The sequence below is a fragment of the Taudactylus pleione genome, unplaced genomic scaffold (assembly GCF_031769625.1).
Source record: "Taudactylus pleione unplaced genomic scaffold, aTauple2 ptg001150l, whole genome shotgun sequence".
Lineage (NCBI taxonomy): Eukaryota > Metazoa > Chordata > Amphibia > Anura > Myobatrachidae > Taudactylus > Taudactylus pleione.
In genome coordinates this window covers 631,486-652,954 of record NW_028285551.1, presented here as the reverse complement: position 1 = coordinate 652,954, position 21,469 = coordinate 631,486, and the positions used below count along the sequence as shown (strand labels likewise).

Here is a 21,469-nt window from a genome sequence, read left to right as displayed (position 1 = left end):
ACATTATTAAAATTAAAAAAATTTAACTATTTGCACCAAAGCAAGGGGGGGGGTTGTGTGGGGGTTTGTTCACCTTTGGAAAGATCATTACCACCCCCCATCCCCCTACGTACCCAGCATTTCTGCTGTTGAAATTCACCCTCACGTTTCATCGTTTTTATTGTGGTGTTGGTGTGGTATTATATTACAAATATGTTAAATCCGTATTGCCTAGATAAAGTCAGCAAAATGGGCAATGAAAACTTTATCCAGACAGGCAGGGTATGGTCAGAGATAATACAATGGATGAGCTTTGCAAATAGACTTGCTAGAACATCACAAACTACAGAAAGTCCTGCAACAAAAACATTGTTCTAGATCTAATCAATAGGAAGGAGTTACAAAAAAAAAAAAAAAAAATCATAATAACGGTTACCAGATTATAAGATTAGAAATAGAGACCAGACTCATCATTCTGCTTGTTAGAATACATAATTCTTATATTCAGCAATTGTTAGGGGAGGGACTATAAAAGGGCCACAAGCTGTTCCTATCCATTTCTGCTATGTAACAAACTATCTAATGTATCTGAACAGTCCTGGGAAATAACCGGACCCATTTCTTTTGCGGGCCATACATCTACAGCCTCGATTCCCCATTCTGCCGATCAAAACAACGGCCGTCGACAGATCGGGAAAAACAGCAAGTTTAAAAATTTCGACTAGCCGATCCAGGTAATTTTTTTGGTCGGGATCGGTGAATGGTTTTCCAACATATTGAAGATCCCCCTCCCCCGCCCCAATTCTCTGACCCAGCCATCAGCAGTATGGGGAATTGGGGCACTACACAGCCAATGTGTGGGCCCCATTAGTTTTTTTTCTTCAGAATCACAGCAGCACTGGAAATCCAGATCCAGAATTTGTTGCCTTTATAAAGCCTTTTATTGGAAATGAAAGTTTATAAATGGCCATTAATGAGGGCAATGCAGACCGCCACAAATGTGCTTCCTGAATAGTCGTGCGGGCACTCAACCCTAACGTAGTTGCTCACTCCCCCAATACGTCAGCCATACTACTCTTACCATAGCGGACACAACTTGGGCTCCTTGGAGTAGTTTAATGGGACAGACCTAGTTGCAAAAAAGTAACATACTAAATAAACTACTATATTTAAGTTTTTCAAAACACAATATTCCCTCCTTTACCTAACAAATAAAAAAGTGGTTTCCTCCCGGTGACCTGCATGACTAGTATGAGAAATGTCATAATTTCAGAACAAATTGTAGAATGTAGATAATACAAAAGGTGTCTCACTACCCAATATCTAAATATGTTATATTAAAGATTGCCCTGAATTCAATCAATGCAGATTAAAAAAGTGGTTGTATTTGAGTAGTTCCACACAAGCTCCCTGTTATTACAGCATTTATGCACACAGTACTATGGTATATAGGAGGACTCGAATCTTGTTAACCATCAACCGGATATAGTACCACCAGATTCGCATTCTATGGTGTCTTATGGTATTACCCAGGAACCTATAACAATAAACCGTCCACAGTGCAAGCAGGGAAGTATTTTCATTAATCTTCCATAATGGGGCAGACACTTCATGAACTGGTTTCGAAGCCATCCTCCAACTGAAATTATGATCCCTTTCTTTTGGGTTCCACCATGAAGGTTCATTTGGGTTTCACCATGAAGGAGAGTCTGAGGCCTGTGCTCAGTCTACTCCAGTATCCCTGGGAGTGGACTAACACAATTTGCAGTGTCTATACAAGTGGTGCCCCAGGGGGCAACAGAGGGTAGGGTGGGAGACCAGGGCACAATAATACATCTGATAAAACAAGGAGGAAATATTGAATGCGGAATCAGCAGTCAGTAGAACAGGATGTGTCATAGAAAAGATTCAGCGAATAAGTCTACAAAAAGGTTTTATTCATATATTCACACAAAATTCATAACACTAGTCCCCCTCTATGTACACAGGGATGGCGGGGCCAGGTCACAATTTTCAGTCTGCATCAAGGATGGATGAGGATGCCGAGGTCATTGCTGTTTGGAACGGGGCCAGAAGCGGCTGGCGATGGATCCCAGCGACATGGTCTGTCTCTTCGTGAGCTGGGAGAGTTCAGCTAACCTCTGCTGCTCTTCCTGAGAGATAAGAACAGAGACTATATTACACTTATCTTACAATCTTGTTTCCATATCACCGAGTCACATGCACATTCCGATTTCATGGGAAACTAAATAGCGGAGTTTAAAGGAAACGTGCAAATATGGGGAGAACATATAAACTCCAAGCAAAACATTATTTTCCAGAAGTCTTGCAAGACAGACTACAAATATTAACATGTATGTATATATACATACTACACAATCTTACCTGCTGGAGCTGGGTCTGTCGCTGCTTAAATGTTTCTATAGGATCTTCCTCCAGAGAGTAATTCTCCAGGACTGTACGGACGTCACCTACGCCAGTTGTTGCAATGGCTGCGCAGATTAAGAAAGAAATAAAAGTGTGAGATGAAAAAACATAAAACGCTTGAAACGGACATGTAATATGCAGCTGCCAGCTACACAAAGTGGAGGCAGTGGGTTTGTGGGTTACACCAGTGCCCAATTAGAGTGCGGCTCGTCGCAGGAATAACCAGAGGATCATGAAGTGCCTCGGTGGCATCACAATATCCTAGCGAAACATTAGATTCAATCAGGCTATAAAATAGCCGCTTCTACTGTGTGTAACAGGTGCACTTAACAATTCAACAAACATCTCATATTAAACATGACCTAAAGACTACATTTACCATGGCTTCATAAGATTATTCCCATCAAACATATCACAATTTCTCCAATGTTAATATTCTCCTCCTCCTCCAACTAATCACTATTGTCCGTCACCTCCCACTTCATTCAAGATGTACTTACTTTTCAGGAATGCCGTAAGGTCATAGAGCGCCCGGTCTTCCGAGTTCCCATCCCACTTCTTCATGGCCAGGCCATTGTAAGGCTGTAGTTTAAATGCTTCTCTGTTACAATCTACGACCACTATGCGCGAGGGCTCTCTGTTCAAACACGAGATGTCCTACACGAGGAGAAGAGGAGGAGAGGAGAGAGAAGAAAAAGGAGAATAACCAATAAAACATCTGTTTTCACCTCCCGGAAAGTCTGATCTGCTTGGACCTTATAGGATATAGTATTTGGGATCACGGGCCAGATTGAGGGGTGGACGCCATTTAGATTCGGTCAAATCTAGCCGTGTCAGAGCTGCAATGCGCAGGTGCTGCGGTACTCTTGGGACGGCGGCTGCAATGTGGAGTAGGACGCAGGGTTAATGACAAATAGTGACCGTTTGGTTGAGGCAACAAGGGACTGGCGACAAAAAAAGCAGGCATGCAGCAACAGTTGCGGAAGCATGTCGCAGCCAGCGACTGCATCTTCAGACGCAGTGCCACTGGCCCCAGCTTCTTACTTGCAATGGGCATTCTGAGCAGCCACAAGGTCCGAGGGTCTGACTGATGTATTTCCGATGGACGTCGGATGCTGCGTCTTTGGAGGCAAGTGACGGATCTGAGAAGCCAGCGGTGGACAATCTCTTTACAAAAGACAGCAGCTGTGACATTTGTATAACTTCTCAGATCCGTTGCACAAGATGACGCAGCACTATCAGGCTTTGCCTCCGCCTCTTAATGAGGCCCTAAGTCATTTAGCGCTAAGCTGCACATACAAGCAGCAAATGGAAAGCCAAATTTGGTCGTATTAGGCCAAACTAGTCCATTCAGCATTGAGCATATTGGGGGCTCCTGTAGATCCGGGTTCATCTCATGACAGACACATGAATTTCCTCCTCAGTATCACAACGTGAAAATAACAGTATAAATAGTAACCAATGCCAGGACTTTTACATGACCTAGCCTCGCCCAGGAGGGATCTGATAACACGGAAGGGAAAGCGTGGAGCATGACAATTGGCTAAGATGTGGGTTAGGCAGCAATTCAGACACTTTTAATGTAGGCTTCTCAATGAAGAGGAATGAGCGTTGCCAAACTGGAAGGAGGGACTGAAACGGTGGAAAATGTGTTTTAATTATATTTTAAAGGAATTTGATCAGCAACAACAACAAGCCCTTTTAAAAGTTTGCAGATGCCAAGGAGTGTTGGACTGATCCATCTGTCTCATCTTTTAGGTACGCAAGTCACAGGACAGCCCATTTGCAGAACAAGACTACAAAATACAAATATTGGGATGTTGTCGGCATCCCAGCAGTCGAGATGCCGACGGTCAGAATACCGGCACCGGAATCACAGCTCCAGAATCCCGACAGTAAGTATTAGGGGGAGGGTTAGGTTAAGTTTAGGCACTCATGGGAGTAATAGGAGTTAGAATACTTATCTAATCCTGTCTGTATTCTGACTGCCGGGATGACGCGGTCTGTATTCTGACCGCCGGCATTCCGACAGTCAGGATCCCCCACCCAAAACATATAATTGAAATGGGCAAACCCATACCTGTTGGATACTCGATAAACAGGGTTATTAGTAGTATTACCTTAACGTGATGTCCATCTGAGTAACGCGTGGCATCACGGAAAAGACGGTATGATACAAAACCATGAGGGTCAATGCTGTCGATGAGAGGGAATGCTGTCTGAAAAATAAAAACAGCTCATTAAGCTTACTATAACACGCAGGCAGAGGCGTGAGAGGAAGAGAAACAAAAAAACAGTCAGTAGTTGAGAAGAGTCCAAAGATAGGGGTCAAACCACAAAGCGGGCAGATGCAGCCAGCAGGTGGGGCAATTAGCATATACCCACCCCCTCCTGCATAGTAACTGGAGGATGACCAGTACCTCTGCGGCTGCATGCTGAATGTCTATGCATGAGGAGCAGGCTAGGGATGCTGCCTGGACGCTCCGATATGTTTAAACACAATCGAAGCAGCAGTGCTAAATCCTGTCCGCCTGCTTCTCAGATGCCAGGCATTACTATTATAATGTGCGACCACAGGAAGCCTGCTGGGGGGGGGGGGGGGGGGGGGTAGAGGTTCCATCACTGCACAAAGCATCCTGAGGCAGGAGCGAGGGCAGGGACAACACATCTGTTGCACAATGGGTGTGGGTTGGAAGGAATCAGTGGAGGGGCCAACATCTTTGTAAGACAGGACTGAAGAACCACCAAGGGTTATGAGAGGTGGAAGAGGCAGCAAGGTACAGCCAGAGATGGCAATAGAATAAGAAGTGTAGTTAAGGGAAGGAAGCACGGACAGCGGGAGAAGAGGCGCTCATATACTTACCATTCCTGTTTCGGAGGTGAATATAACAATCTCATACAGAGGAGCAAGTTGCTGAAACAAGTTGTCAATACCGGCTCGCTTTTTGAACCTCCATCCGGTTTCTAACTGAGAGCAGAGAACATTAATTAGAACTGGAACATTGCTAAGCGGAGACAGTCATTTTACATCACACAGGAGAAGAACAAGAACCAGAGCAGAGAGAAAGAACGAGGGGAATCAGCAATGCCCGGATCACTCACCGACCACTCCGGGTGCAGCAGCACATTTTTCAGCTCGAGAACTAAGGTGTAGGGAGGCTGGTAATACGGCTCTTTCAATGGATCTGGCAGAAGCTTGGGGCTCGTGGGCTCTATGATCATCTACGACATAGAGGAAAGAGACAAAGACGTTAAAGCGACGCAGTGGCGAGGGGAGACCGGGGGGGAACATAAAGGCGTCAACCTCACCTGCCGATAATCTTTAAAGTATTTGTATGTTCTCCTAATCTGCTGCACAACTGGAGGATCTGGAACCGGAATAATGGAATTAATGTGACAACATGGTAGCAAAGGATTATGTGATAAAAAGGAGAAGAAAGGTTCTGGTCAATGTCAGAAATATTTACCCATCGCGTTACAATTCAATGGTTGTCCAATGCCATTTGAATGTATAGGACTAATTACAAGTCACCTGCGGTTTTGACCGACAGATTTAAAGTGGCAATACAAAGAAGTGTGAAATTAGGCTTGCTTAGCATTTATTTAAATTGGCGTTTTAAATCTATTGGCAGCTTTGACAACCTGCTGGTTAGTAAATCTACCCCCTTGGTGTTTAAATCCAGGCAACATCTAATAATAACATTTCAATAAGTGGTTCATCCACATTTCCACATTTACCAACATCCGCGCTACCCCCTAAATCTATAGGGAGCAGGCTGTGTAGTGTTCAATTCACTTTGACTCATCATGGAGTATAGAAAATATAAATAGGGTGCAATTATACAGTACGATTCTTAAAAAAAAATTATATATATATATATATGTTTTTATTCTCAACGAGATGGACAAAAAACATACATGAATAAGGCGAAAAGCAAGTTCTGCAAAATCATAGGGTGGTGATTGAGGTCCGCTTATTAACTTCAAAGATGAGGCTCTTTGCTGCAACTAAAGACCACTATGTGTCCCTATTGCTCCCCATTTTTTACTTCATATATTCCTTGAGGAATCAAAGTGAACAGACACCGGGGAGTACCGTTGACGTTGTAGAAGAGTATATGGCCAATATAGTTTTCGCGATGTGCTGCAGAGCACATCACGATGACGATATATAGCAGATATATCCTGCAGAGCATCACCACGATTTTTGGCTGTGCATATATCTGCCATATGCGGCACACCTGCAACTTTGTAACTTCCCATGCACACTGCATGGCACATTGCTTTAAATTGAACTGGCCCCACTATAAAGTGTGATTAAATACCCCCCCTCTCCCATCACATACACATCCACAGATAAGCTTGCCCAGAGATTATGGTACTGAAAAATCTATCAGCTCTTTTGGATTTCAGTATCATCTGTATGCGGATAATACCCAATGTACCCATCCTCCCCAGATTGGTCACCATCTGTATTAGTCCGAGTTACTGACTGTCTCTCTGCCATGTCATCTTGGATGGCATCTCGCCACCTCAGACTCGATCTTTCTGAAAACAGAATGAATAATATCTCCACCGGCCAGTAGTAGTTACCAACCTGATATCTGTATCACTGCTGGTAACCCAACCCTACCCCCCACCAGCTCGCTGCCTAGGTGTCATCCTGGACTCTGAGCTGTCTGTTGTTCCACACTTTCAATCTGTTTCCAAATCATGGTACATACACCTATAAAAAAAAAAAAAAAAACCCCTGTCCAGAATACACCAATTTCTTACACTAGACACTGCAAAATTCACGCACGCACGTTACCTTCTGCATTGATTACTGCAATAGACTCTCACCACTACAATCCATTTTGAATGCAGCTGCGAGGCTGATCTACCTTCCTAAACATTAATCGTCTGCTGCTCCGCTCAGTCAGCCCCTCCCGGTTACCTGTACTCTACCGAATTCAGTATTAAGATATTTTTACTTGCACCTAAGGCTAGTAACCAAACTACACCGACATACATCTGTTCACATTGCAAAGCAGGGTCCTCGTACCAGTAACTTAATAAATAACACTCACTACCCAACAATGGGTTTTGGTAGACAGTATAGATAGTTTAACAGCTTTATTCCATAAAGCTATAAGCATACATTGAGCTACAGGAGAACCCAGATCACCTGGGAACATGTTAACCAGGCAGCTAAATAATTTTACTTTAATCCTCCCTAGTAGTACAGTATAGAAATACTGTACAATGGCCCGAGCAAGGTTGCGCGTTATTCATTTCCGGCGCCCACCTCTACGTACTGTATTCGAGTTTCTGCTTTAGCTCGACAGAGTGAAGAATAGTCTACATTAACAGCCATATTCCATGCAGTCAGTACTGTACATGTATTGTCATATTAACAGTCAACCCGATTGTCCAGGAAACCCTTCCCCTCGTTTACGGTGGATAGTCTGGGTTCTGCAGTTACTGTACTTGCCATGTATCAGTCCAAGCAAGTCACATGGCCAGACGCTGCCCCCCACAATAGCATGCAGCAAACACACCGGGATAACAGATGGTGGAACAGGAAGGTTATATAACGAATATGTGAATAAAAAGTCAGACTATTAATGTCCTTTAACTCACCATTGTCAAACTCATCAGGTATCTAAAAGAATGAAAAAAAGAGGTACATTAACGTGTCAGGTTAGGGCTGGTTGTCTATGGTTCTAGAACAAGACACATTGCAATCGTTATACTGCACTAATGCCCCATCCAGGAGACCAGAGCAACAGGTACTTCTCTATGTATACACAATTAAATTGCAAGATGTCAAATACCAAATATTCTGTATTAAAAACAGTTTTGAGAAACAAAAAGGATTCATCCATAGGAGTACATAAAATAAAAAAAGGATGGTCTACTACATTTGCAATCTCTTAAAAAGTTTGAGGCAAGAACATAAATGGAATTTCGGAGAAATTAGAGGTTTAGCTCAGCAAAAAGGTAATATCTACACATCTGATCTAATGACTTTGATCTATTGGACTGCAGGGCACATATAGCATCATATGCAAGGCCACAATTATACCCACACTGTGAGAGGAAGGCCAATTGATAAGTGTGCTGTTATACACACAACAAACATCTGAGTAACAAAGGTTTGCCCCTCCTCACACGCCTCGGAGTGTGCCGGATCAGAGTGACCAGCAAGGTGAGACACTGCGCATATCAAAGGGCGGAAGAGGAAGGAGAGGAGTCAACAGGATGACAGTGTGACTCCGACATTAAAGAGACCCAGCTCCTTTACATCTATAGACTTGTTATCCAGACAGGCAGCAGACAAACCTGGATAATGCTGGAATTACCCAGGCATCACCTGAGGACTCCGTGCTCTATTTCTGTACTTCCGCAAACCGTAAACTGAACCTAAAAAGTCTTACCATGAAATTGGCTAAACGAGACAAAAATTTACCTACACCCATTACATTATGGCCAAAGCTAAAATATTAGAATGAGTATACATTACATATTCATAGATGTGTAACTCACACACACATACATACACACACACACACTTGAGGTCCCATCAGTCACTGCATTATAGTGGTCCCATTTCTAGGACTTTACACAACAATAGATTTTCAGACATCTAGGGGCATATGTATCAAAGCTTGATGCGAGATAAAATTGTGAAATATATATCACCAACCAATCAGCTCCAAACTATCATTTCTCAAACACAGCCTGCCAAATCTAAGTTAGAAGCCGATTGGTTGGTGATACATAGCTCACATCTAGCTTTGATACATATGCCCCCCCATATCTTCAATTGTTATAAAACAATGACTAACGTGCAATCTGGAAGTTTTCTGTACTATTTAGTCGGAGTAATACATTTTTAAAGCCACATTCTTATTGGGGGTTGATTCAATTTCATGCCAGGGGGGAGAGTTTCCATTGCAACGGCATAGTAACGCTGGCTACAGCAGCTGAACTCACCCAGTCACGGCCCGATCTCGCCCTGTTCTCATGCATTTTTATATGCAGCCCTATGGGGCTGTGAACCAAAATCCTTTAATCCGATGATGCCGCACTTACTCGTGGGTGCTACTTCGTCGCATCTAACAGAACTGACCCCATTGTGTATACTTTTGCTCAGATTAAAGCTGGGTACACACTAGATGACCGGTGTACCCGGCCGACAGCGGATGAGACGGAACGACATCTATTGTGCGGTCCGTACACACCACACGATCTGGTGACCGTACTATAGGTCGTTCACCCTGCCGCATCGTAATGCATGGAGTGTTCAATCAGATCTTCAGATTAAGCAGCATGCATGGTAGATCTGAAGATGAGACAGACAACCCCGCGGGAGCGTGCACGCACTGGACGATTAGCCGTTCCAATCCGTGGAAAATCGGCAGATAGGTGAAAAAAAATTCTAATGTGTGTGCGCTCCCGCAGTGTCGTCAGTCGCATAAGAGTATGCTTTTTTTTCTCCCTTACTATTCATTATACTGTACTGATGTATATTTGTACTAACGTAACCACTATGGTAAATTACAAATTGCGCAGTTTTTTTTCTTTTAAAATTTAGTTGTGGGGTTATCCTTCCCCTCATTTTCTACCTTCATCCTAGAGCGTGAGAAACTGAAAACTAGGGTATGGCTGCAAATATAACAGATAAAAGGTACAGAATAAATATTACAATTCACAACCAAATATATTGAATTTTCTGGAAAATCTACCCATCGTTTTTATACAGTGGAAGCAGCCATTGTGATCATTCTTAGGTCACAGTCTACGTAGCAGGTTAGCCAGCCTGTAGGGTGAGGTCTTACAGCTGGAGTGGTCCGCCTGAGGTTACCCTACTGCTCGGCCTGTGTGACTATCTCATGCTGCTTGTTCCGATGTTTCTCTGCCATGGTAATGTGTGATCCCCGAATGGTGCCAATGTCCAAATGTGAGGTCCTTGAAAATATTTTAGTTCCCTACTACAATGATGTTCTCATCCTCAGACTTTTCCTTACCAAAGCCACACATCCAGCCTTCCTACTTGCTATGCATGTAGAGATGAATGTAAATTGAGGTACACAGATATATAGGGAGAACAGCTTTACCCTGTATTCAATTTGAAAGTAAGCGAAAACGGGACCCAGCAAAACTTGAACAGGCAGAAAGTACTGTCAGATTTGGGGAAATCAGCCTGACACCCCCCAAAAGATGCTCTGACATGGGGGTTAGCTATGGTACGATAAGCCCGATTTGGCTTGCTGAAGGTATTTGTGTTTTTAAACGGGCTCAATAGCTGCTAAATAGCTTTTATCTATAAATGGTGCAGAATAGTATTCAGGAGTATTTATTCCAGAAAATAACTTATCCCAGCAAATTTGGGGTACTTGAAAATGGGGGTCAGCATATGTGAAAGTTGCTAAAGTGAAGTTGAAAAAAAAATTAGTGAAAAATCCACCTGCCGCAAACACCTGCAATCAAAAAAACACCAGGGGCATACTTGGGGACCCCCCCAGACCCCCCCCCCCCCCCCCCCCCCGAGTCAAGTTCGCTACTTTTTAACTTTGTACCTCAAAATTTTTATTTTTTTTTCACCCCTTTTTTGGGGTGTCCTTAAGGGTTTAATTTTTTTTTTTTTGACAGTTTATCTTTGGGGGGCTGTCTGAAGGCTGCAGGGGGGTTCCCGCAACGTTGCACCCCAAAACCCCAATTCTGCACTTTTTTCCGCCTGCTATTCATAGGCAAAACTTTTGTGCCTATTACATTGACTTTCCGCCTAGACGGAAAGTGTTTCAAATTGGGGTAAAAGCAAAACAGGCGAAAATGACGTCATCAGCGAAAAAGTATCGCGGATCCGGACTTTTCGCCTCAAATTGAATACGGGCCTATATGTGGCTGGAGCTGACCTAAGTGGAGACTGTTTTTCTCGTGGACACGTTACGTGGCCCTTATGCGTGTCACTCAAAAACGAAATCTTTCAGTGTTGACATCAGGAGGAAAAACTACTAATATTGTCTACAAGGAAATCTCATAAGACCTCAGGTACAAAAGACTATCGCCATAAATTCAAACTGCTCCCATACACACAGTAAGTCCATATTCAGTTTATTGAAGTTCTTGAATAACTTTGGATTAGTTTTAAGAGCCCCAATTAAGGGACCTGAAAAACTGTATATAGCTTAATATTTCAGCAATCAGTGTCAATGACAGAACCTATACTTTCCTCATAGCTCATACAAAGTGTGACATTACCGTATATAATTTATGTATACTTCTATGTACAGATCTATCATATGTGAGTGTTATTTCATATTAGTCATTACAGAGCATGGATTTCCACCCCTATTTTCTGTTCCTTCTAATACTTGTGGATTTCGGTCTTCAAAGCATGAGAGATGTATAAGACAGCACCCATTTAATGTCCAGGAACTTCCTCTTCACATTATACTCTAAATGTTATAAAAGAAAAAAACCCCACTATATAGCCTTCTCCTTACATCCTCCCAGCATCAAAGTGGAGCAAAAGGAAGCCGTCTGACTGGTGGCAGGGGTCTCGTGAAAATCTATGGATTGAAGACCTTGCAGAGGGACACACTTGACACGTGCCTGCGAAGAGCCCTCCGTTCAAGGGTGCGTGTGACATTCCCAGGGCAGGTAGATTAAAGCCTAGGCTAGTCTGGAAACAAATCTCACACCGGACAGCAAGAAGGTTTAATACCACTTAGATGTAGGGCACACTAACATATAACCAAACGAGCAGGGCTCTAATCAGTCTGAAATAACATCCCTGACACCCAGGCGAGATGACGATTGCTCAGGACATAAAAATTCAACTCCTACTTCCTTTCAGTGTCTAAATAAAATGTCATGAATACCTATCACTACTTCTGTCAATTCAGGTACCTCTCAGCTTTAATTATTGGATAATAAGTATTGCGGCTTTAAAGCTGGGTACACACTGGAGCGATGTCGGGCCGACTTGCCGTCATCGCTCAGTGTGTACGCTCAATATGCTCGCTGCCTCGGTCACATGCGACGTCGTCAGGTGTGATGTGCTGCACATCGAATCTGACGACATCGACAGGGATATGGTGCACATCGCCTAGTGTGTACACCCAACCGGGACATCCTGACGATAGGTCGTTCCATTTTCGCCTCGGAAGAAGTCACCACTTGCCACTACCAGCCAGGGAACTCAAAGATGGTTGTCCTATTGTGTAAAGGAGCAACTATAAACTGTACACGACCAAACGATACGCTAGATCGTTCGTTTACAAGATTGCAGTGTGTGTACGCTCAATTTCACTAGTTGTGGGCTCAAGGGAAATCGTCTCGATTGCCGTTCATCTCAGTTTAAGATTTTGGGTGGAAGCAAATGGCGAATGTCATGGGAAATCTGATAAAGACGACACATGGGAAACTTACTAAACAGAGGTGATAGATACCGGAGCTACTGGCTTCTACTACAAGCAGCCATGTATATTATACAACACAAACTGTCATTAATCAAAAGAGCTTGCAATCTAGGCAGGAAGCGTACTAGGATGAGTCTAGCTCAATGTGTGACAAGACCGTAGGTGTCATATTAGAGTTATAGGGGCTGATACAAAGGCTGCAGTAAATCAGGCATATAGTGCGCAAGGCATACACCTGGAGAGGAGTCTACTTCTGTGCCTGTGGCATATGCACCGTCATTATGCAGTTGCACCTGTCCTATAACAATTCCTAAAGTTAGACCTAATAAACAGGCAGGTACTCGCTTATATCCAGGACGGTATAAGACGTAAATTTGGGTGAACGCAATCTAACACGCCCCTTCCAACATCTACCGTGGGAAGTGCAAATTGGGATAAAAATACATTAGTCTCTGCAGGATACGCTTTGCAAAATTGGCGTACTATTAACTCAGCATTCGCCCCATAAGCTTTACGTAAAATCAATTATGTTCCGATATTAAGCTAGTAAAATTCATACTATATATTTAAAAAAATAAAATAAAAATGTAAACAAACTTCTGAGCTTTTGTACATGTATAGATAGATATGAGGAGAAAAGGGAAAGACCAAACACTGGTAGGTTGAGGCGATGGAAATAAACAATTAAAATAGTTCAAGCAATAAAGAACCCACTATTGAAAAAGGAGTGGGATTATCCTAGGATAATAATGACTGATGAAGGGGTGCGCCCCTGAGAGTAAATGTATAAATCACCAGTAAAAAGAAAATATAAAAAAAAAAAAATTCTTAAATTAAAACTTCACTTTATTGTTAAGTTTAAAATAATCATTGCTTATAATGAATGACTAACAGACAACATTGAGCTCAAATAAATAAGCGATAAAACAGTGAAAATATTAGTTTTGAGAACAACAATATTCCCAATACTCAGTTAATTGTGGCAGCAGTCACAAAACAAACCCTAAATAAATAGGAAATTCCCTTACGGTACAGAGTAAAAACTCTATATAACCTTGGGTATGCAATATCGGTCTTCAGAGAATTAGAATGAAAATGAACAATCTCTGTGTATTAGCAGGAAATGGCAACAGACATTAAAGACAACAATCTTACATACGAGCAGACTCACATAGCCAACTAGAAATATCACAAGACCTATGTACAGTATGTCTCGCAGTTCTGAGATTATTACTACAGGGAATCAGACCACATGTGTCTAGGAGTTCCTGACGTGCTCTAGCACACAATTAGGAATCTAATATCCTAGATAAGTATGAAATCAGAGCAACGAGTCTCAAAACCTACAAAAAATAAATTTGCAGGCTTTTTTACATACTCAATAAAAATGTCACAATATATAATTTAATGTTGCCTTCTGAAGATATTGTTTAAGGTAAGATACATTAGATAAATAGAAATACCAAACTCCCTTGTAAGCGTTTCACGGGGCAGCTGCTGCTCTTTGTTGCAACACGCACTGATACAAAGAGCGAGCGTGGTATGTGAATAAGTAAACAGAGTATCTGCTGTTGCGCCACAAGCCAAGTGAGCCCTGTTGGATTCAGCGCAGGGTTTACAAAAACCCGTGGTACAATGAGTGTACCCAGGAAAAAAAAAAAAAAAATTAAAAAGAAATATAGCAAAAGAAAGAGGTCAGTAGTCTTCATTCTAGCACCTTGCACCTGTCACAAGCCATGCAGTTCCGCTTTTCAGCCTGAGGTGTCGCTCTCTGCTCTGGTACTTCTACACACTCGTCTGTATATCAGAAGTTTGTTGCCTCAGCTGAGTGTGCTAGAAGCACCAGAACAGAAAGACACCCCAGGCAGGAAAGAGGAACTGCACGGTTTGACAGGTGCAGGGTGCTAGAATGAACACTAGTCACCTAAACACAGCAGACCACGCTGATGCGCTCCATATGCCTGTCAGCATCGGTGGGGAGTGAGCGGTACCTTACTGGTAGTGACATCAGAAAGAAAAAAGAGTTAAGAGCTTTAGGCGCACATTCACTTGAAGAGGACAGCCTACATAGCAGTCTGTGCATAGGGCACACAGTGACATTGGTGTGAGTGGTGGGTGAATAGGAGAGGTTACATAGCAGTCTGTGCACAGGGCACACAGTGACATTGGTGTGAGTGGTGGGTGAATAGGATAGGCTACATAGCAGTCTGTGCACAGGGCACACATTGACATTGGTGTGAGAGGTGTGTGAATAGGACAGCCTACATAGCAGTCTGTGCATAGGGCACACAGTGACATTGGTGTGAGTGGTGGGTGAATAGGAGAGGTTACATAGCAGTCTGTGCACAGGGCACACAGTGACATTGGTGTGAGTGGTGGGTGAATAGGAGAGGTTACATAGCAGTCTGTGCACAGGGCACACAGTGACATTGGTGTGAGTGGTGGGTGAATAGGATAGGCTACATAGTCTGTGCACAGGGCACACAGTGACATTGGTGTGAGTGGTGGGTGAATAGGATAGGCTACATAGTCTGTGCACAGGGCACACAGTGACATTGGTGTGAGAGGAGGGTGAATAGGATAGGCTACATAGCAGTCTGTGCACAGGGCACACAGTGACATTGGTGTGAGAGGTGGGTGAATAGGACAGGTTACATAGCAGTCTGTGCACAGGGCACACAGTGACATTGGTGTGAGTGGTGGGTGAATAGGACATGTTACATAGCAGTTTGTGCACAGGGCACACAGTGACATTGGTGCGAGTGGTGGGTGAATAGGATAGGCTACATAGCAGTCTGTGCACAGGGCACACATTGACATTGGTGTGAGAGGTGTGTGAATAGGACAGCCTACATAGCAGTCTGTGCATAGGGCACACAGTGACATTGGTGTGAGTGGTGGGTGAATAGGAGAGGTTACATAGCAGTCTGTGCACAGGGCACACAGTGACATTGGTGTGAGTGGTGGGTGAATAGGATAGGCTACATAGTCTGTGCACAGGGCACACAGTGACATTGGTGTGAGAGGAGGGTGAATAGGATAGGCTACATAGCAGTCTGTGCACAGGGCACACAGTGACATTGGTGTGAGAGGTGGGTGAATAGGACAGGTTACATAGCAGTCTGTGCACAGGGCACACAGTGACATTGGTGTGAGTGGTGGGTGAATAGGACATGTTACATAGCAGTTTGTGCACAGGGCACACAGTGACATTGATGTGAGTGGTGGGTGAAGGCGCTGCTGCCACCAGCCTGTATAGCACTGCTGGTTACGTGGGACACTCCTGCCACAGGGAACCTATGCAATGCAATACAGTAGAACACCTCAAATACAAAAATGTTGGCTGAAGCAATTTCACTGCGAGCAACAGCTCATTTTAAGATAATTATAGGACAGTGGAGCGAGTTTTGGATTCATCTGGAATCATACTCGCTTTTACTGATCTCCAAATTTACAGAATACTTAACTGTGCGTTAAATCAATACATTAGGGGCATCTATAATGATCGGTGAGTAGCAGCAAATTGATCGCTAGGTACAAACAAGTCGCACATCTGCTTATTTAACTCTGCTGTTTATAGGTTCTAAGTACCCGAGTAATACTACTCTTACAGTACAGTTAAGATTTGATGGGGTTTTTTCTCCAAGCAATGAGGTAGTCCAAGGCAAGACCCAGTATTGCGCCTGGTGAGAAACAAGTACAAGCTGGGCAAACACTTTATAGAGTCACTGCATCACCCGTTAGTACGATCACATTGACATCAAGGACACCGTTGGAGGCTTGAGGGTATCTTCCTGATATGTGGCCTAGTATAGGCTATATAATAATTATCGCAGTATCAGGAAATAGCAGGTAATGGAATACACCATCTACCTGGGCAGCGTCAACGATGAGGCAATTCTGGAGCGTATAGCAATCTGTCCAACAGGACATGCAAAGCTCCTGAGCTTCTTAACATTGTGTAATGCAGTCACCTGGGCTGGATTATGTAAATGATGTTCAAGAACACCCCTGCTCAAACAAGTAATTGGGCCAGCCCAGGTAACTGCAATAGTGAATGATGAGCGATTCCTAGAGCAAAGCATATGGAGCAGTTTAGTAGGGGTGAGGTTGGAGGGTCTGGCGTACATTTGGATGTTTACATGGACTAAGTCCATATCATATTTGTCGAGTCATAAATATATAGACTATGTTTTGTCGCTGACCAAAAGGTTAGGCAACACACAAAGCACTAAGGGGGTGATGCGATTGTTTTGTGGGCTGCGATAATTAATGGGCGCCCAATGTTGCAATTCAATTGCTCTGGGCGCCCATTATTGCGGTCATCGCACCCTATTGGACCGGGTTTAGCCGTGTAAAATGGTTAAACCAGTCTAAAGTACTGGTTAGGGTCTAACCACGGGTTTAGCGCACATTTTTCAGAAATGACGACGCCGGCAGCTATCGCACCCGAACGGAGCAACAATTACATTTCTCCATCGCCCCAGACATGAACCCCCATAGTGTTTGGGACTTATCTGATGAGGTTACCTTGACTTTGGTGGGTAAGCTCATAACTTTGGCCAAATTTATGCCAAAAACCTCTTCTATGATGTATAATTAATTAAATGGTTGTACGGTGCATCTGCTCTCCCCTTTGATCTATGTTGTAAAATGGCTAAACCTGTCTAAAGTACTGGTTAGGGCCTAACCACGGGTTTCTCGCACATTTTTGCTCGTACTCTCCTGAGGGTGCGAGCAGAAATACAGACGCCTGCGGCTACCGCGTACAAATGGAGCAACAATTAAATTGCTCCATCAGGAGCCCAAATAGCCACCCAAGAAACAATTGAATCGCCCCCTAATAATGCATTATAAGGGGAAGCAATGAAACCATAGCCCCTGATAAAGCGTCAAGAATTTCACATTTTTCCCCCCACTCATTGATGTGGCTTAGTTTGAGATTTTTCAGAAATGCAAATAAATGAACGGTGTTTTTTGTACCCGCAGGTCTATGGGATTGAAGCAAAAACAAGCATTTGTTTTTCTGGCCGGATAGTCCACGTAGTATTAGCATGCAAGTTCCAATGGACCCATGTGGCAAATTCAATCTGCCCCAATGAGTGAACAAGTGTAGAATACACAAGCCTACTGGTCCCCCCCCCCCCACCCCCCTACGGGAGGCTAGCTAATTAAACAGCACTATGCCTTTATCTTACATTTTGTCCTCCCACTAGCACAAACAAAGAAACACAATGAGCCTGGTGTTATACACAAACTGCAAGTACACAACGTATATGTCTCCTTATTGTCTCACATTGAACACTACTGACCCCTAGTGGCACACTCAATTTATACTGAATTACTGATCTGATGCAATAATCCTTTTTTGGATAGAAATACTGCTTAAAAATGAAGGAGTAAAATCGGAAAGAAAAACCTAGTTTGATCGCTATTAAACCAGCGTTATGGATGCATAGTCACGTCAGAGGCTTTTGACAAATGTTTGTGATAAAGGAAATTTTCTGAAACACCAGCGATTCAATATGGTTTTAAAAAAGACTTACTGTACAATATGTAATAAATACAGTAATTAAGACAAAGCACACCACTACAATGACAAGAGGCAAACATTTTTGTAAAGGTTGTTTATACATTATAATGTGACCTATATACACACACAGATTGGGTTTGAAACCAGAGTTGCACACACATCCATTTTGAATTTGCATCTTGCAATTTTTGCAGTGCCTATGCATCCAAGCAAAATGCAACTTTGAGCAATTTAATGTCCCCCTCCCATATGCCGTAAAAAAGAAAAGTATTAACCACTTTATCTGACTTACTCCTACGAGTTAAAAAAAAAAAAAAAAAAAAGAAAGACCGAACCACTCATCAGATCTTCCAGATGCAAACAGGTGAACATTTAGCAAGCCCAATTACTTTATGGACAGACAGCCAATGAGGAGCAGTCTTTCATTAGCCACATGAGAAACCACTAGTGATTGGCTACCTGTCAATAACATAAATGGGTTTGATAGATCTACATTCATTTGCGTTTGGAAGCTTTTGCGAATGGTTTGATCCTCTTGTTTGTTAATCCATAGGATTGAGTCAGATTCATTCTCTCTCTCTCTTTCCTTTTCAATCCTGGTACCCACCTACCAAGATGGGGCCAAATGATTTGGCATTGTCCTGAGCATCCCTATGTGTGGACTACCACCTAAAAATGCAATGGTTTGTCTTCAACCACAAGCAAAATAGCAGGCAATGAGAGGTGATTGCAAACCTGGCAGGAATATCACAATTTAATAAATGCCCCCTTAGTTTTACAAATTCAGCGAAGAGAAACACTACTGACCCCTAGTGGTGATATAAGGGAGGATGAACACTAAATTAGCTCAGGAGAGGTGCAGTTAAATAACAGTTTGTCACAGCAATAACACATTACATTTAAATAGAAAATAAAAAGCAAAGTCATTTTCTCATCCAGTAAAAGTTTCCAGGACCAGCTAATAACTAAGTTGACAATCCTACTGCACACAACGTAATGGGGGAAACAACAAGGTGACACACACAGAAGGAAAGTTTTACCTTGTTTCCCTGCTCATCCACAGAGCTGCTACCTGCATAAAAAACAAAATGTAAGAGAAACATGAGTCTGTGAGGGAGGAGGGACATCACAGCACAAGAAGAGCATTGCCTTTATTACATAATGCAATATGGTACTCTCACCGAAAGTATACACCATAAACCCGCTACCCAAAACGCCAACGAGTCCGGCTGCCCTCAGGATAATCTTTTTGGCCCTTGCTTTGTTTTCCTTCTGCTGCTCCTCAGATTCAGGAGAACCCTGAGGGACTTCGGAGACCTAGGAGTTAAAGAGAGAGCACCTGGGATTAATGAGAGGGGAACAGAACACTTGTATTGTTATAAATCCAAGACGCACACTTCTGGGATGATGGGCCGAGGGCACAGAGAGCGGGTGCAACAGACAAGGGGTCAGCCGGGAAAAAGGCACCAGGCAAGGGGTCGACCGGTGATGGGTGGTATTAGGACAGCAGACGGGGCAACCACATCAAGGTATCGGGCGGGAGCACCAGGCAGTTTGCGAATGGTGAAAGGTACAGAGGAAGGGCCCAAGATAGGGGCACTAGACCAGGGGCAAATGGGAGTCGGGCACCAGGCAAGTGGGGGGGTCCACCAGATAGGGGGCAAGTGGTATTGGGGAGGAGGGTCTGCTACACCAGGCAAGCAAGGTGGTGATTGGGGCACCTGACAGGGGGCAAGCAAAGGGTGCATGGGATGCAGTCCGGAAGCAGACTATCTAAATGCCGACCGCCGGCTTCCAGACACACTAATCCCGGCGTGGTACTAATGACAGGCGAAAACTCGACACCTGTCATAACCAGACGCCGGAAGACAGACGCCCAGCATACTGAACGAAGGTAAGCCGAATGCCGGCAGCCAAGGGGGGGGGGGGGGCGGGGAAGAGGGTGAGGTTTAGGACTTAGGGATAGGCACCCCCCCGGGAGGGTTAGGCTAGGAGAAAGGGGGGGGGGATTAGGCTCCCCCCCGGGGGACTTAGGTATAGACAGCGGGGAAGGTGGGGTTAGGTTTAGACACTTAGAGGGGGAATTAGGGTTAGGCACATTGGAGGGGGGAGGTTAGGTTGCTGCTATTTCCAAGTTGGAGAAAGGACCTCTGTGACGTAGACACCACGTGACCACTGCAGGAGGCTGGACTGCTCCTGCGTTACCATCCACTAGGGCATAGAGAGGGAATATATATTTGTCGCGAGCGCAGCGAGCCACCGCGCCCGAAGCGTGGCGAGCGTAGCGCGCCCGCAAGGGGACACTTTTGGTACCCCGTTACCATCCCCGCCCCTCCCCCTTTCAGGCCGAGTCACGTGGGTGTGACGTCACAGGGCCATCAGCCCTCTACAGTCTAGACCTAACCGTTAGGGTTAGGCACCCCTAAGGGAGGGTTAGGGAATTAGGTTAGCGATACTCACCTTAGGACGATCAGGATTTTCACTCTTGCCAGGCAGCCGCTGCCGGGATTTGAACCGCCGGACGCCCGGCGGTAATACTTACCACACCCCACCAGACAAGGGATACAAAGCAGGTTGCAAGGGTGAGCAGGGTGCCACCAGGAATGGTGCAAGCAGAAGGGTGCCTCACACCAGGCGAGGGGCAAGCAAGGGCAAAGGGTGCCAAGCAAAGAGCAATTTGGGTGAGAAGTCTCCAGACAGATGGCAAAGAAGGGAGGTGTGTGTTTTGGGAGGAACCAGGTAAGCATAGACCAAGAAGAGGACAACCAGATGGCCTCCATGCAGAGGGCAAGAGGTAACCGCGGGTATGGGGTGTCATCAGGCGGAGCGGGGCTGACGGGAAGGCAGAGGTCACCGGGTGACAGATGACAGGAGAGGCAATGACTTCCTGAGCTCCCGGGGTCTCACCTCCTTCTGCTGGGCCCGCATCTTGTCTTGCAGCACAGCTCCAGTGAGGCTTCCCCCGGAGTCGGAGGCGAGCTGCCGGCATCCTGTCAGTGTCTGGGGTGAGGGCAACAGCAGCCGCAGCGACCACCTGCACGCAGGCACCAGAGACGCCGCCATCTTACTCACGCTGCGCAGAGGAGCCAATCCCAAGAAAGCCGGGCAGTGGTGCAGCCAA

The 21,469-nt window shown here is 44.4% G+C and overlaps 1 protein-coding gene across 1 annotated transcript; it reads right to left on the bottom strand.

Annotated features, from left to right (window-relative positions):
• Nucleotides 1-1,895: 1,895 nt before the first annotated feature.
• TIMM50 (translocase of inner mitochondrial membrane 50) lies at nucleotides 1,896-21,469 on the bottom strand. Its single transcript, XM_088462113.1, has 11 exons — nucleotides 21,256-21,469; nucleotides 19,530-19,665; nucleotides 19,389-19,420; nucleotides 8,029-8,050; nucleotides 5,716-5,774; nucleotides 5,509-5,628; nucleotides 5,270-5,374; nucleotides 4,527-4,625; nucleotides 2,907-3,063; nucleotides 2,365-2,471; nucleotides 1,896-2,132 (listed from the first exon to the last, which is right to left on the bottom strand). The coding sequence occupies exons 1-11, from the start codon at nucleotides 21,409-21,411 to the stop codon at nucleotides 2,028-2,030; spliced, it is 1,098 nt and encodes a 365-aa protein (XP_088318239.1). The 5' UTR covers nucleotides 21,412-21,469; the 3' UTR covers nucleotides 1,896-2,027.

Bases quoted from the DNA above. Each gene is read 5' to 3' on its own strand.
- TIMM50 (XM_088462113.1), bottom strand. From the start codon at position 21,411: ATGGCGGCGTCTCTGGTGCCTGCGTGCAGGTGGTCGCTGCGGCTGCTG. The intron at 19,421-19,529 runs GTGAGAGTACCA...TTTTTTATGCAG, and splicing joins GTTTATGGTGTATACTTTCG to GTAGCAGCTCTGTGGATGAG. The intron at 4,626-5,269 runs GTAAGTATATGA...TTTATTTTTCAG, and splicing joins TCACCTCCGAAACAGGAATG to ACAGCATTCCCTCTCATCGA.